Here is a 16,244-nt window from a genome sequence, read left to right as displayed (position 1 = left end):
TACCTTAGGGTGGGAGCTGGCCAAGGCGTGGGCAACTTCCACAGACTTAAGCACGCAGTTGCCCCAGCTTCTCTAGAAAGATTAAACATGGTCATGGCTGCCTTTCCTAGAATCTCAACCGTGTTTCCTCCCGACGGCCCCTGCGAGAAAACCTAATTTGTTCTTTTTTTTTTAATTGTGGTAAAATACATATAATATAAAATTTGCCATATTAATCATGTTTAAGTGTACAACTCGGTGGCATTGAATGCATTCATGATATTGTACAACCAAGTGTATATCTAGGTCCTTCACCCATTTTAAAATTGGGTTGTTTGTCTTTTTGTTGTTGAGTTGTAGGAGTTCTTTACATATTCTGGATATTCATCCCTTATCAGATATGTAATTTGTGAATATTTTCTCCCATTCTGTAAGTTGTCTTTTCACTTTCTTAATAATGTCCTTTGATGCCCGGAAGTTTTTTTTATTGTCACGAAGCCCAATTAATCTATTTTTTCTTTTGTACCTCATGCTTTTGGTATCATATCGAAGAATCCGTTGCCAAATCCAAGGTCATGATGATTTACTCCTGTGTTTACTTCAAAGAATTTTATCATTTAAACTCTTTTATTTAAGCCATTGATCCTTTTTGAGTTAATTTTTTAAAAGATTTATTTTTTTAAAGGTCTAGATGACTTTTTTAAAATTTTTTTAAAGATTTTATTTATTTATTTGAGAGAGAGAGAATGAGAGATAGAGAGCACGAGAGGGAAGAGGGTCAGAGGGAGATGCAGACTCCCCGCTGAGCAGGGAGCCCGATGCGGGACTCGATCCCGGGACTCCAGGATCATGACCTGAGCCGAAGGCAGTCACTTAACCAACTGAGCCACCCAAGCGCCCTATTTATTTATTTATTTTGAGAGAGAAAGAGAGAGAGAATCTCACGCAGACTCCCTGCCCAGCACAGAGCCCAACACGGGGCTCAATCCCACAACCCTGAGATCATGACCTGAGCCAAAACCAAGAGTCAGATGCTTAACCAGCTGAGCCACCCAGGCGCCCCAAGTTAGTTTTTGTATATGAAGTAGGAATCCAGCTTCATTCTTTTGTATGCGGATATCCAGTTGTCCAGCACCATTTGTTAAAGAGACTATTCTTTCCTCACTGAATAGCCTTGTAATCCTTGTCAGAAAAGTCAGTTAGCCATAGGTGTATAAGTTAATTTCTAGACTCTCAATTCTATTCCACCGGCCTATATGATCCTTATGTCAGTACCACACTATTTTGATTACTATAGTTTTATAGTTAAGTTTTGAAATCCAGAAATGTGAGTCCTCCAACTTTGTTCTTCTTTTTTCAAAATTGTTTTGGCTATTCTGGGCCCCTTGCAATTTCAAATGAAGTTGAGGATTGGCTTTTCCATTTCTGCAGAAAAGGCTGTTGGAATTTTATAGGGATTGTGTTAAGTCCGTAGATCGCTTTGGGTAGTACTGACCATGAGTAGGGGCTGCTGTAGCCGCCTAGATGCCTACCCACCTGGCTGTCCCCAGAGTCTGCCGAGAAAAGATATGTGACTCTAGGGCCAGTGACTCAGCTGGTCAGCACTACCTGATATGTCCAGCCCCCCACCAAGGGCTGCGCTCAGCCTAGCCCTTGTGCCTTTGGCCCTCTCCTCCTCCTCCTCCTATGCCTAGAGGAAAAGCAGCACCGGCTGCTGGCGGCAGGGCACTGGGCTCCCACCGCCCTCATCCAGGCCCTGACATAGCACACCCCTCCCACTCCCCAGGTGACGGTCAAGAATGGCCTGGACGAGCTGGTGAGCGACCTGCTCCAGGAGGCCCACAGTGACCTGGAGAGGGTCCGCGTGATCTGGATCTGGATCTGCCACCACATAGGTAGGCCCACCTGTGGTGCCACTGGTCCTAGGACTCCCCTGATGCCACTCCCCGCAGGACCCTGTTCCTAGGGGAGACTCTCTGGGATTCACTTGACCACCAGTGTGTATGGAGTGAGACAGACAGTGGAGGAGAAGGGTTCCCAGATGGCTAGGTTGAATAACCAAAGACTAACCAAGGAGGGTAAAACTCACCGTGTACTAACAATCTCCATAAAGGGTCGTTGGGTGGGGGATCCCCTGTGGCCATCTGCCCACAGTCGGTGACCGGAGCTTAGGCCCTTTACCCAGCAGCAGCATTCCCTCAGTGCTGGCTTCCTGGTAAACCTGCTGCACAGACCTGAGAACCCAGAACAGAAGGTCATCTCCAAGAAGGATGGGGAAGGTTCATAGCTGTTGGAAAGTTATTGCAACACCAGAGGTTTCTTAAAGCACCAGTGCCAGGAAAAGTGGGCTCGCCTCTCCCTCTCCCTGTTCCCACACCCGCGATCTCAGCCCCATCACCAGGCACTCAGAGCAACCTCAGGGGGCCTGGGCCTGTGTACCTGTCCCCAGCTCTGCACGGGACAGCCTTGAGGGTCTGGCCAGGTCAAGCCAGGCCCCATGGGGGTGGCTAGGGGGAGGCTGGATGCTGCCCCTTGCAGTCAATGGAAGAGCCAGGTGGTGGGGTGGACTTCTAGAGCTTTCCCTGTGACCTGACAACCAGCGGGGGCTCTCCTGATCTGCTGCCACTGGGCTTTTCCTTTGTCCTCCCAGAGCAGCAGTGAGGGATGCAGCTTAGAGGAGGAACTCACCTGACACAGGTAGGGTACCTGACCACAGGGCCTGAGAGGCCATTTCCTCCCTCCCCAAAACCAGCAGCTCCATTCAGCCCGGGCCTTAAGGGGGCAGAGTCAGAAACAGAGCATTAGGTAGGACTTCACTCACTGTCCGCCACCCTCACAGGTGCTCCCTTCGTGCCCTCTGTGCCCACAGGGATTCCTGCCTCAGGGCCTCCCTCCAGGAGGGAGATGAACAGCCTGTTTAGTGGTAGCTCAGGGCGCCCCCTGGGGGTCAGTGTGAGGCCTTGGGGGTGGCTGCAGCAGGGATGGGCAAGCAGCCTCACAGGAATGGCCTGCCGAGCTGTGTGGTGGGGAGGGCAAGGGCAGAGCCCCCACAGCCTGGTGCTGTCTTGGTCCCCTTCCCTTTCAGCCTCTCCTCAGAGGCCTGACGAGCCAGGCAGCCTGCTCTGCCGATGCTTCGCTCTTCCTCTTGCCACCTGCCCAAGGAGGCGACATTTCCCCAAGCTTGCCCTGGCTGGGGGCCCTGGTTCCCCCTTCAGCCTGCGGTGGTTTCTCCGGGACTTGAGGGAGGCCAGCCCGAATGGTGCTGAAAGCACAGCGGAGGGCGGGGACGGTGCCGCAGGCCACGGACCCCCTCTGCTCTGCACCAGCCTTGGTTTCCTCCCAGGACTTGGCTCACAGCCTCCTCTGCCCTCTAGAGTACGACATCGAGGCTGCCCAGGAGAAGGACCGCCAGGCCTTCAAGCCCACCGACATCCTGCGGACCCAGAAGACCAACTGTGACGGCTACGCTGGACTCTTTGAGAAAATGTGCAGGTACGAGAAGGGGTCCCATGGAAGGCAGGCAGTCCTGGGCTGACCGCCGTGACCCCTCCCTTCGCCCCTTCCAAAGGCCCGTGCGCCTTCGCCCACATGCCAGGCCTGAAACCGGAGTTTGCAAACTCTGCTCTGGAATCCGAGTGAGTCCTGAAAAGGTCAATTTCTCCCTTTTTAACACCAGCATAATTGACTTTGTACCATCTGCCCGCCTTCGCGATGCATTAACATAATGGCAGATGAATGCGCAGAGATAATTTGGTTATAAAAGGCCCCTTTTCCACCTTCTCTGATCTCTGCACAGCTGAAGGTTAGAAGAATGGCAGGTCTGGGAACAGTACGACAGTGGCTGCTGACGCCAAGGGGACTGTGAAAGCCTGTCCTCAGGGCTGGCGCCGGAGCCCTCTCTTGGGGGAAACAGATGATCTCCTACCCGAAAAGATTTGTCAGTTGGAGACGCTGAATAACTAGGAAGCAGCTTTTCTCTCGGAGACTTTGGGCTCCATTTTCATTGCTCTGGGAATGAGCTCCTGGCCAGGTTGCCCTGGTGGGTGACAGCGGGTAAGGAGACCATTTGTGCGCGGAGGCACCTTTGCTGGTCCTAGGTGACCTCGAGACAGACTCCAGGCTGGGGGAGCCCTGACGGCCCCACAGCTTCCTGTGCCCACTCTCCGAGGTCTGCTGGGTTCCCCGGGAAACAATCAGGCAGCCCGGGAGGCCACTGAAGAGCCTCGTCCCCAGGGAGATGGATAGGCTCTGCCCACCGTCTCTGCAGGCCTCTGGGGGTGGGTCTTCCCAGGCACCCAGGTCAGCCCACCAGGACTCAGGTGGCGATTCATCAAACCACGTGCAGCAACAGACACTCAGGAGTCTGCAGGTGGGCACCTGTGATATGTCTGGGACGTGTGTACGCGTCGATGTACAGGCAGCCCAAGACGTCCTGCTCCTGCAGACACGCAGCCCATTCCTGGCCTAACCCCCCGTTGTTTGGGCCCTCCCATCCCCCAACACCACCGGCAAGCATCGACATGTGCCTGCTCCCAGCCTCCTGCTCGTTCCCTGCTCTTCACGGTACCCCCCTCCACACCCCACCCCTGAGGCCACCCAGGGCAGGTCAGGCTGCAGCGGATGCCAGCCCCTCTGCAGCCTATCCACTCCACCAGAGCGGTGCTTCACTCCCACCCCTCATGTGCCTGCCCCCGCTCCAGGCCCGGGCACCCCAACATGCCTGGGGGCCTCTCCAGGAACCGGGATCCTCACTGGCCCTCTGCCCAGACTTCATAGGTCCTGGGTTCCTGAACAGGACCCACAGGCTCACACGGTCCTGTAACGTCCTCCAAAATCTGACCTCCAGCACCCTTCCAGCCCTGCACCCTGCGGCACTCTCCTCACTTCCGGGTCCTCAAGCTCACTCTGCTCCCCCCTCTCTAATGCTCCTTCCTGCCCCACTCCTGGACCCCCCGTCACCCCACCCCATCCCCTCCCTTGATGTCATCAGCATACCGTATACACAGACTCCTGGCTTGCCTTATGCTTTTATTTAATAACTTTTTCAAATTAAACAAAAAATACTTGTCAATTATAGATGATTTATAAAATGCACAGAAGCAAAAAAGAAGAAAATTAGGTCACTCTGACCACTTAGAGATAACACTGAACATTTGGTCCCATTCCTTCCCGACTTTGTTCTATCATATAGAACACATGTGTTACCTCTGTTACCTGGGCTCATTTTTCCTCCAATGTCTTGTGGGGCTAGTACGTCTTTTATGTGCCTTCAGCCACTCTCTCTCTGTTTCCGCTTCCCCTGTGAACACCCAGCTCAGAATCCTACACACCATCAGCCCACGATGACTGGAAATGACAAGATATTCCTAGCAGATTTGCATGAAATGGGTCTTCCTCTCTTTTTAAATCATGGACTAACAGTCTGTTTTCGGCTCTATTTTTGCCTGGCACCTTTCAGAGCATAATTTTCATCTTAGTTGACCAACTTGGTTTTTCAGTCCTAGGATTTCTCAGTCATAGGATATATCCTTCTTTATCCAGTATAAGCCTTCCAAGCATGGTGCGGGAAGGTGCCAGACTGAAAGCCAGAAAGATGTTTGCAGCCCTCAGCTCCCCCGTCCTTAGTTTCCAGTCCTCAATTTACCGTTTGTTAATTGTGTTCTTTTGGAAAGGCACTGAATTTCTCAGAGCCTCAGTTTTCCCAGCTGTACATGGGGACCATAGTGCTAGGGTTAAGTGAGAACATGCAGTTTGGAATTTGCTCACCTGACTTTGGGGTTGTTGGGTTGTTTTGTTTTTTTTTTAACCTTGCCTGTCTTTCTTGAGTATGGGAATGCTCTCGCATAGTGGAATTTTCCTGCAGACACACGTAGACTCAGAAAATTGACACGTGCCTTGAGTGAACCTGTCGGCTTTTTGGCCTGATCCAGATGCTTAACAATGGCCCTCTTCTGGCCTGCAGCTGATCATTAAAACACATCCCAACATTCTGCATCATTTAAAGCTAGGTTCTAACCTGGCAGTTAGTGTGTGAAAGACTCTGTACACTGCTCAGACGGTTAACGGTAGCTCACGGTTCCCTGGATCCCTTTAACTTTGGCTTTAAAGATCAGCAAACTCGCCCATGCATCACTTTCCTAATTCCCCTACCTTCCAAATAATTGCCGAAGGTTTGGTAAATTCATTAGCTGAGTCCTTAATAAAAGAAGACATGTAATCCACACTTGCTGATTTATCCCGGCTCAGTTGTCAGGGAGGCCTCTTAGTAAGAGCAGTACCCACATGGCCAGCATTACTTCTGCCCGTCCATTCTGCTTCCTTGCAGTGGCCTCATTAAAGACTGATCGAATAAAGTAATTCGGTGGGGAACTCAGATATTTTTGCAACATCCTTCATTTCCTCATCGTCTTTCCCAAGTAATCGATATGAGGGTTTTGTTTGTTTGTTTTTGTTTTTTTAGTCCTATTGCTTGTAACTGCTGGTCTGGTTTCTTTCTGAGCTCCCATCATCCAACATTAACGTCCCGGCTCCTGCCTCAATTCCCCTCCGCCTTCACGAATTCTGCTTAACCTCCTTGCAGGGGCCAAGCTTCATTTCCCAGATTCCTGCCACCAAGTCAGCCTCCAGTACAACCCCTCCCCCTGTTATCACGACTCTAGCACCACCAGCTAGCAGAGTTTCCAGAGACTTTGGGGAAAGCCAGGAGCTTAGTATCAGTTTGAGGCTTTGATGCCGAGGAGACTGGTCGTCACCAATCAGATGTCAGCCTGTTCTCCATCCGTCCTCCTGCTGACACAGAGACCAAGAGCAGCGTCCAGCTTCTGCTCAGCATGATGTCCCAGATGATCCCAGCACATCAGTGGGCTCCAAAGGCCCCCAAAGGCTGGGGAGCAACCATCTCACCACCCTCCTGGGAGAGGCAGATACCCTGGATTACCTGAAGTTATGCCCAGATCTGACTTTGTCATATAAAATCCCTGAAAGGGATATCTGAATTCCCCCGCCCTTGTAGATACACCAAAGGCTAGTGCTCGCAGAGATGAAGGATGTCACTAGGACAAACCATCCTTTAATTTTGCTGCACCCATACATTTATAAGTTAAAACAAATCTTGGCATACTAAGGGGCTGGTGTCATATGAAGCCTCCTGAACTGTGTGCATCAGGACAAGTGAGTCCTGAGGCTGCTCTGGCCACTGGTTGGCTGTGTGTCCCCAGGCAAGTCAGCCTCGCTCTCTGTTCTGCTGACTCCTCACTTGTCAGAGAGGAGGGCCCTGAGGTCACACCCCAAAAGGCCCGACACAGGGCCTCAGAGTGAGAATAATTACTGCGGTTATAGTTACTGACCTCACCGTTAAGGGTGGTGCAAGAAAAGGGAAAGGGGGCCGTACAGCAGAAATAGAGGCACCATCAGATTTACAAGAAATCAGCTACATAATCTGTGAAACGTATGCCATAGTTATGCTTGTCCTGCTACAGTACAGAAATCACAAAATTGGGGGGCACCAGGGTGGCTCAGTCGGTTGAGTGGCCAACTCTTGGTTTAGGCTCAGGTCATGATCTCAGGGTTGTGAGATCAAGCCCTGCATCAGGCTCCACACTCAGCGAGGAGCCTGCTTGAGATTCTCTCTTCCTCTTTCCCTCTGCCCCTCCCCTACCCCAGCTCGTGTGCTATAAACAAACAAACAAACAAATAAATAAAATCTTTTTAAAAAAATCACAATATTTTCATCAAGGTACAAAAAAAAGATCATGCTTCATTGCATCTCCCATTGGCTACATCCCTCCCTCCTTCTCTTATTTTCTGCGTGGCCCACACACCCTGGAGAGGTGATGAGAGTACACTACGGTCAGAGCCTGACGCCTGCAGGGCACATTGCCCACCCCAGACAGTGTGGCCGCCCTGCCGGGGCCTGGCAGCGGTGTGGCTAATGCAGTACTACACGGTTCCCACGGCAGGACCCGGACCCTGTCTGTATACAGTAATAGTCACAGACTGGATCCACCCCCTCCTCAATTGATACCACTGGTGTTGGCAATTTAAAACTATCAAAAGTAAAAACCAAGGGGCGCCTGGGTGGCTCAGTCGGTTAAGCGACTGCCTTCGGCTCAGGTCATGATCCCAGGGTCCTGGGATCGAGTCCCGCGTCGGGCTTCCTGCTCAGCGGGGAGTCTGCTTCTCCCTCTGACCCTCTTCCCTCTTATGCTCTCTATCTCTCATTCTCTCTCTCTCAAATAAATAAATAAAATCTTTAAAAAAAAGTAAAAACCAAGACGCTGCAGCCTGAGGTTATTAGACAGATGTCCTGGGATGATATCTGGGGCTCCAGAATGGCTGATGAGCTCTCCTTAGGAGGTGGAAACATTTCTCATCTTCTGTCCCTTCTTCAGTGCTCTCCTAGATCTTTCCAGCAATTTTCTCTTCCTTTGGGTCCCCTAAAAGGCCTGTGTGCATCACTAGCATCTAGTAATGGTCTACCTGTCCTGCCCCCTTGAAACAAGGAGCACATTTAGGGCAGCCAATGAACTTTCCTTTCAGAATATTTTATTAGGCTGTAGTATTTATTATATGATAGGATAGGATATATGATATTATTCCCTGGTGCCTGGTACAGTGCTTTGCACAAAAGTCAGTGACCTTTTGACAGCATGAAATGGTTGTGGGTCATCCCAACTAGCAACTGGCAGCTAGAATCACTCGTCCCCCAGTTTTGCATGAGAATTATGGATTATTGACAATAATGCTTTACATCATGACTTCTTTGTCCAGTTCATCTTGCACATTGCTGCCAGGTAATAAAATATCTTCATATCATAGTCAAGCATGGCATAAGCTCCCCGCTAAGTTGCTTTTTTTCATCTTTACTCTGCCCCAGGCATTCCCCATGGCCTTCCCAGCTTCCCTCCAGCCTGTCATAGACATCACCCCCCAGAGATCATTTAACGTCAACCTTTCTTTTTGCCCGTGATGGGCCTGGCAAGGTCACCCTGGAAGCGACCACAGAGCTGAGACTGAGCCCAGATCGCCTGACTCGGCCCAGTGACGGCCCATCCAGCCACCCACTTCTGCTTCCTCCCGCCCTTCCCAGGCTTGGGGTCGGGCTCTCACTGCTGCTCCCCCACCTGGTTCTCAAAGCCTACCTCCACTCCACCGCTCGGGGGGAGGGTGCCTCCAGGCCCACCGCCCAGGCACACAGCCGGCCCCACAGCCCACGGCAGCGCCTGCTCCATTTCACTGGGGCACTCGGGGGCCGTGTGGACATGCAATGCTCCCCTTCCTTCCTGGACCACAGCGCGCTGTGAGCGGAGGCCGGGCCTCAGGGGGGAGCGGTGCCCTAGGGGGCAGCATGTCCAGAGGGCCGCAGCTCCCCTCTGTCCGCCCAGCTTACCGCAGGACTCTTCCCAGGACTCCACACCCTTCCACACGCGCCTGGAAATGGGTGAGGCACACAGACGTTTCTGGGCAAGGAAGGAAAATAACTCACCGAAGAATGTAATTTCAAGTAGTATTTACGGCTTTTTTCCAATTCTAAAAGGAACACACAATCATTACTGAAAATTTAGAAGATCTAAAGGAGTTTAAAGAAGAAAATTACAATCACCCGTAATCGCATCACTAGGAGACCAGGTGCAGCCGGACTGTCTCACTCTGCCCTCCTCCTCTGCCTCTCGCCCTGCACAAGCACAGCCCCCACACGCACACACACGCGCGCACGCACACACTCGGGCCTTGTGCTGACAGCAGGGTTCCATAGGCTTCTGTCGGTTCATATTGTGTCAGGAGCATGTCTCACCTCACACTTCTTCTCATTCACTCTGAGTAGGTGGAGCCCCACCTCTCAGGGAAGCCCCCCAGTTGGCGCCTCCATCCCACCCTTCTGGCCTGGCTCTCACCCCTCCCCCTCTGCTGCCTGTTTCCTCTGAGACTGTAAACACATTCAGTTCCGACCCCCCAGAAGCACCCCTTCACCCCTCTGCAGCTAATGAGGCAGGGGACCCTCCAGGCACACACGCTGCACTTCTGGGGCTCCTCCTCGGCCTGCTGCCTCCTGTGGCTCCTGCCTCGGGGCGGCCCTTCTGCTCCAGGAGTAGGTTTTGGCCCTTCAGCAGCAGGAAGACCTGACATCAGGATCCGGTCCCTCTTGCTGTCTGCCCCTGTTCCCCAAGTGCTCCTGAAATCCTTCCCAGAGCGCCTCGCTGCTCTGTCCTCGCGGCATGTCTCAGACAGCCTGGCAGTCCTGGCCCCCCTTCTGTGAGGCCTCAGGCGGAAGGGCAGGCCTGCACCCCACGGCGGAGGGAAGCTCAGGCAGATGTGGGAACAAGACACTGTTCGGCAGAAGCGGGGTAGAACGTGGAAACGTGCAGGCTCCCCATTTTGCTTCACTGTTTCTCTCAACAAATGATAAGTAATATTTAATCCAGTATTCTAATGGGTAATTAAACATACTTTTTGGGGGCGCCTGGGTGGCTCAGCTGGTTGAGCCTCTGACTGGATTCCGGCTCAGGTCATGATCTCAGGGTTGTGGGGTTGAGCCCCGCCCAGCGCCGAGCCTCCTTGAGATTCTCGCTCTCCCTCTCCCTCTGCCCCTCCACCCCCACCACCCCCCACCCCTGCTTGCTCACATGCACGTGTTCTCTCATTCTCTCTCTAAAAAAAAAAACAAAAAGATTTAGAAACATATGTTTTTATAGGGAAAATGTCCCCTGTTCTATAATGAACGGGGAGCCGTTTTCCCCCTTACCCGGAGAGGCTCCATGGCCCCCTTGTTGAGAGCACTGGGGTCTGCAGAGCTGGTCCACAGAAGGCCCCCGGCCACCAGAGGTGCCCAGGCCTGGCTAACACCCAGAGCACGGAACTGATTCGTGGGAGGCGAGCGCAGAGTCCGCAGGGCAGCTTGTGGGATACTCAGGGAGCCCCATGGAAGGAGCTGCCACGAACACCCTGGACAGCACAGACTGTGTGTGTACTATACCAAGCTGCCAGAAGTGAAAGGAAAGTGTCTTAAAGAAGGAATACCTTTTTCTAATTCACACCCCCCCGCCAGGAAAACTCGCACAGGGCGTCCCCTGGGTCAGAAGAGCATTCCACCCTGGTCCCTGCCATGGCTGAAGAGGAAGGCCAGCTGGTCATGGAAGGACTGTCTGGGCTCTTGCTTTGGCCTTGGGGTTGGTGCCTCAGGGTTTCAGCTACAGCGCCTGCATTGTAGCTTGCCCATGATTTCTGTGGTCCCCACAGGTGACCATCATCCATCCCCCACTGTCCAGGCCACCAAAAGTGGTGCCAGAGTGGTTGTAAGCACTGGGGGAGCATACTCTCTAGAGGGCCAAAGAACTCAGGCTGTTTGGTCAACATTTCCACCCCTCAAAGGACGTCTACAGGGGACGCTGAAACTGTGGCCAGGGCAGTCAGTCAGCACATGACTGGAGAGAGTAGGGCTCAGCTTTCTTCTGTACCCTCACATCCAGCACTCCTCCATGACACCCCACCCGTGTCACCTAGACCCAGTTCCCCAGCCACGTGTTTCGAGCTGCTCTGATTCTTTAAGAACATCATCCTTTCCTGGTTTCCATGTTCTTGGGGAGATCCTTGCCATTGCACCCACTGCTCTCCTGAAGAGCGGCAGGCAGAGCACTCAGGCGGGTTCTGTCTGGGGAAAGATGTTTCAGAGGTGATTTGCTCGGTCTCCATGGAGGAGCAGGTAGTGGTGATTTGCAGCCCCCGCAGGAGCCACCTCTCAGACCCCCTGTCCTGCCCCCAGGATCGCCGGAGTGCAGTGCATGACTGTGCCTGGCTACTCCAAGGGCTTTGGCTACCAGACGGGGCAGAGCTTCTCAGGGGAGTTTGACCACGCCTGGAACGCCGTGTACCTGGAGGGGAGATGGCACCTGGTGGACAGCACCTGGGGCAGTGGCCTGGTGGATTCTACCACCTCCAAATTCACCTTCCTGTAAGTAGAAATCTCAGTGCTGTTGGGTGTCCAGCTGGTGGAAATGGGGGAGGCACGAGGTTGAAGGAAGCAGCAGGTGGAGAAGGCCAGGTGGGAGGGCAGGGAGGGCCAGGGTGGCCTCTCCTCGCTGCGGGCCCCTCCCACCCTCCCTCCAGCTCTGAAATGATTCAGCTCCAAGCCAATAGGAAGGGCCCGGACCTTTTTGTCACCTCACCCTCTGCTGACTAAATCCCTCCCCTGGTTCCCCATCGCTCCCTCCGCCCAAGTGTTGAAAGCCCACCATTTGCCCACAGGCCCTACAAGAGAGGAAGGCAGAGCTGAGAAGCTACTTTAACATCTGTAGATTCCCTTCAGGCCTTTGACCCACTGGCTGTATTACAATGCAGGGATGCCAGAATTCTCTTCCTGGTATCTGCTTCCCCCAGATGCCAGGGCTCATCCCCCACGTCTCTGGGCCAAATGCAGCCACATCACATCTCTGAGGAAGAGGTTATAGTTTGTGGGCAGGGGTACTGTGGGTACAGAGTCACTGTGACCACGGTGGGGCAGGGTGCTGGGGTGCAGGGCGCTGGAGCATGTCTGTCTCCAAGGCTCTGGCCAACTATGGTCTTAACCTAAAGCCATGACATTCACCCTGGATCATAACATCTCTCAGCAACTCAGATTCTTTTTTATCCAGAAAAATGAGAGCATTGTCTGATTTTTGCAGTTTAAATCTCGACAGGCCTGCACACAGGCCAAATACAAGCTAAGAGAGAAGCTTTAGCTCAGATGAGTCTCCCTGTTCCTCTCTTGACCCCCGTCACTAACCGCTAGACAGCTGTGTCTCATTGGCCCCAGGACTGCAGGAGGGCTGCTAACCCAACACTCTCCCTGCCTGCCCTCCCTCCACCCTGCTGGTTGGCACCCGGTCCCTGGGTTATGCCTTTGCTCCCTCAGATCTTTATCGGGCTTTGAGAGTAGGGGGAGCCCAATCCCCACCTGAACACAGCTCCACAGGGACTATGGCCTTCTCTTAAAAGGGGCCGCAGATCCTGCCGTGGCCCCTATTTCTGGAAGCAGCCACTGAGAGGCCATCTGCAGTGCCCATGTTAAGACCGGAGGTAATGCCTCTCCCCATTGGGTTGTTGGCAGGACCCTTCCTGTGGAAGCGCTAGACAAAAGAAGGCCCCAAAGGTCCCCCTGTGAGCACATGGCCACTGACCAGCTTCCCCCCCCCCCACACTTCTAGCTACAATGAATTCTACTTCCTCACCCATCCTGCCCTGTTCATCGAGGACCATTTCCCAGACAACAAGAACTGGCAACTGCTAAAACCTCCTCAATCCCTGAAGCAGTTTGAGAGCAACATGTATCACAAGAGTGAATTCTACAACAAGGGAATGCTGAGTGCCCACCCAGAGACTTCTGTGATCAAAACAGGTAAGCCCGGAGCAGGTGGCCGGCATCTAGCGGCAGGGACAGAGCAGGTGGCCGGCATCTAGCAGCAGGGACACAGGTGGCCGGCATCTAGTGGCAGGGACAGAGCAGCCTGCTCTGCGCCTCGAGGCCTCTGGGCCCCCAGGGGACTGCCCTGTCAGGGCCCAGCCACGCGGAGCTCTGTGTGTCAGTGGTCTGCGCAGCTAGTGGGAGAGCAGTGGGGGTCTCCCGGGACAGAGGACCGGGGGAGGCTTTATTAGGGAGTGGCTGCTGAGCTGGATCTTAAGAGCTGGAAGAGAACAGGCATCACCAAACACAGGGACTGACCTGCTCTGGAAGGATACAGCAAGCCCTCCAACGCCTGAACTCAAGCACCCCTAGACCAGGGCTGGCTCCAGAGGTGCAGCCTGCCTTCCTCTGTGCCCTTCCCTCACAAGCTTCCCTCCTGGAGGCAAAGTCCAGCCTTTTCCAGCCAACTTTACTGGGAGTAGGAGGGGCAGGACATCTAGCTGAGCTGTCCCCGTGGCTGGCCTTTGTTCCCTACGTCCCCACAGGGGCCACAGGTACCCAGCCGGGTGTGTATGTACACTCTGAGGTTTATGGGGGGGGGGGGGCAGCTGTGTGGGAGAGGGTACAGAACTATAGTCACGAGCCTCGCAGGGCGGACTGCAGAGGACTTTGTCTTATGTCTGTCCAAGGCCCTGGTGCCTGGTCCAGGGCTGGACACATAACCTGGACACACTACAGGGCTCAGCACAGCCTAGTCAGTGCACCTACCCCCCACCCACACCCACACCCCCACACTTAAGCAAAGGCCTGCCTATTGGCACCATTTCTGCTACCAGGGGACCTGCATACTCCCAGGAGGGAAGGGTCTGAGCTCACACTGGCTGTTAGCACAGAGAGGTCTCTGGGTGGGTCTATAGGGGAGCCCCATCCCACACTGTAGAGAGATAGGGGCACAGGTGTCCCCAAGTTACTGCCAGCTGATTCATCCCTTCCACCTCACACTGTTTTCCTTAACCAGTTTGCTGAGCTCTTAAATACTTTTTTAAAACTACAAATACCCGGAGGCTCCTGCTGCTAAAATAACAACGTGAGGTTGCTGTCTTTGAGAATGCCTTTCCTGTGCTCGTATCAGATGAGGAGCCTGTTCGGACTGGTGTGGGCCATGGAACCACAGGGAAGAATGGTCCAGGCCACACCAACGTCCAGTGAATGCCATGGAGTAGAACTTGCCTTTGCAAGAGACACAGAAATGTAAATACTGGGTTTCTTGATATACAGGAATCTCGGATTTGATTCCATATTCGTGATGCATATTTCAAGACTATTTCTTTGTTGGAGCTAGTTGTGTTAAGAGTGGGGATGGGAGGAAAGCAGGAGAGGGGAACAGGTGGGTGAAAAGCAGGGAAGGGAGAGGACAGGGGGCTGTGGAGGGTGGGGTACCGCTGATGGGGAAGAGGGGGTTGGAGGGGGAGGGGGTGCAGGGGAGGTCACAGGCTCTCCCAGAATCCCCAGAGTCCTTCTTTCAAGTCTTCCAGCCATTCAGCTCACCTTTGCAGAGAATCTGCTGGGCCAGGCGCCCTGGGCAGCCCTGGGACATGCAGGAAAGGAGGCAGGAGGGCAGTTCCCCACAGTGCTCACCCCTGCAGGGAAGACAGACATTGCAGAGAACTAATTCAGTACAGTGGTGCTAAGTTTCCTGAAGGAGATGTGGAGCTACGAGAGAGGCTTCCAGGGGAGCTGGACCTCACCTGAGGGCACGGGAAAAGACTTCTCTGCAGTCAGACATCATGCTAAGGTCTTATCAGTTTGGGGGGAAAGCGGTGGAGGGAAAGACAGGTGTGAGGGCTCTGGGTTACCAGGGAAAATGCCCTGTGGTCCCGAAAAGGAGGGTCCTGACTCAGGCCAGGCAGGAGGGGACAGGACTGTCACTGGTCTCCAGTTGGATGGTGACCCACACAAGTGAACCCAGGAGTGACCAGGTAGACAATTTCCCAAGAGCCCTTGGGCGGCCCTGTGGAAGTGCTGGGTGGCACTGCTCATCAAAGGTGAATTCTGTGGGATCTCACAGCCAACTCGGAAGCAAGACGGAACAGGACAGGGCCATGAGCAGTTGAAGGCTGAGACAACTTGTGCCCACTGAGTTGGCTTACAAGAAGAAGCCAGGGGAGAGGAGAGATTCAACCAAGAGAGACTGATAACAAGTCTGTTGTTCTTGAGCACTTTCCTTTGGAGGTTACCATGGGACAGATGTCCTGTCGTGGCTGGAGGCAGTGGAGAAAGAAGGTAGACAAAAAAGATAACACCAAAGCACCAAGCACCCCACAAGTAGTATAGCAGAGAGGGAAGGAATGGCAGCAGAGGGAACGGGGCGGTGGTGGGCTGGGCTGGAGAGCATGGGGGCTGCAAGGGGAGAAGAGCGCATTCAGGAGGGCAAGCCAGCAACCCAGAGGCTCCAAGGAAGTCACCGAAGTCTTCGGAGAATGGGGACAGAGGCCAGATGAGAGTTACATGGGTGGAAGGGGACTGCAGACTGCAGTGGGGGGGGGGGGGGGGGGCGCGCGCGGGAGTTCCCTGCCAAGGGAAGGCAGGGAAAGTTTTCCAGATGAAGAGGCCCATGAAGAAGCAGAGGGGAGCCAGCCAGGAAGCTCCCAGCCTTTCCTGCTGCCGCTGGAGGATGCTCACTGGCTGGTTGGGAGTTAGCACTGAATGTAGGAGCAGAGCAGCCTGGAGTCAGGGCCTTGGGGCAGATTAGAGGGAAGGTCTTGCGGGTACTTGTCCTAGAACCCAGGCATGGCTTCCCCACAAGAGCGTCGTACCTCAGACCGGGGGAAGGTTACTAGTGAGAGTGGCTCTGGCAGTAGTCTGTCTCCTTCCTTTGCGCTCATCTGTG

At 53.6% G+C, this 16,244-nt stretch overlaps 1 protein-coding gene across 3 annotated transcripts in view; it reads left to right on the top strand.

Annotated features, from left to right (window-relative positions):
• KY (kyphoscoliosis peptidase) overlaps positions 1-16,244 on the top strand; it is a 43,031-nt gene that overhangs the window by 25,014 nt on the left and 1,773 nt on the right. For all 3 annotated transcript variants that reach the window (XM_027586984.1, XM_027586983.1, XM_027586982.1), the window contains 4 exons: positions 1,766-1,874; positions 3,354-3,471; positions 11,738-11,926; positions 13,158-13,348. In XM_027586984.1, coding sequence (XP_027442785.1) covers positions 1,766-1,874; positions 3,354-3,471; positions 11,738-11,926; positions 13,158-13,348 — 607 coding nt within the window. The remainder of the gene's footprint in view (positions 1-1,765; positions 1,875-3,353; positions 3,472-11,737; positions 11,927-13,157; positions 13,349-16,244) is intronic.

The sequence above is a fragment of the Zalophus californianus genome, chromosome 1 (assembly GCF_009762305.2).
Source record: "Zalophus californianus isolate mZalCal1 chromosome 1, mZalCal1.pri.v2, whole genome shotgun sequence".
NCBI classification, from domain to species: domain Eukaryota; kingdom Metazoa; phylum Chordata; class Mammalia; order Carnivora; family Otariidae; genus Zalophus; species Zalophus californianus.
This window is presented reverse-complemented; position numbering and strand designations above follow the sequence as displayed.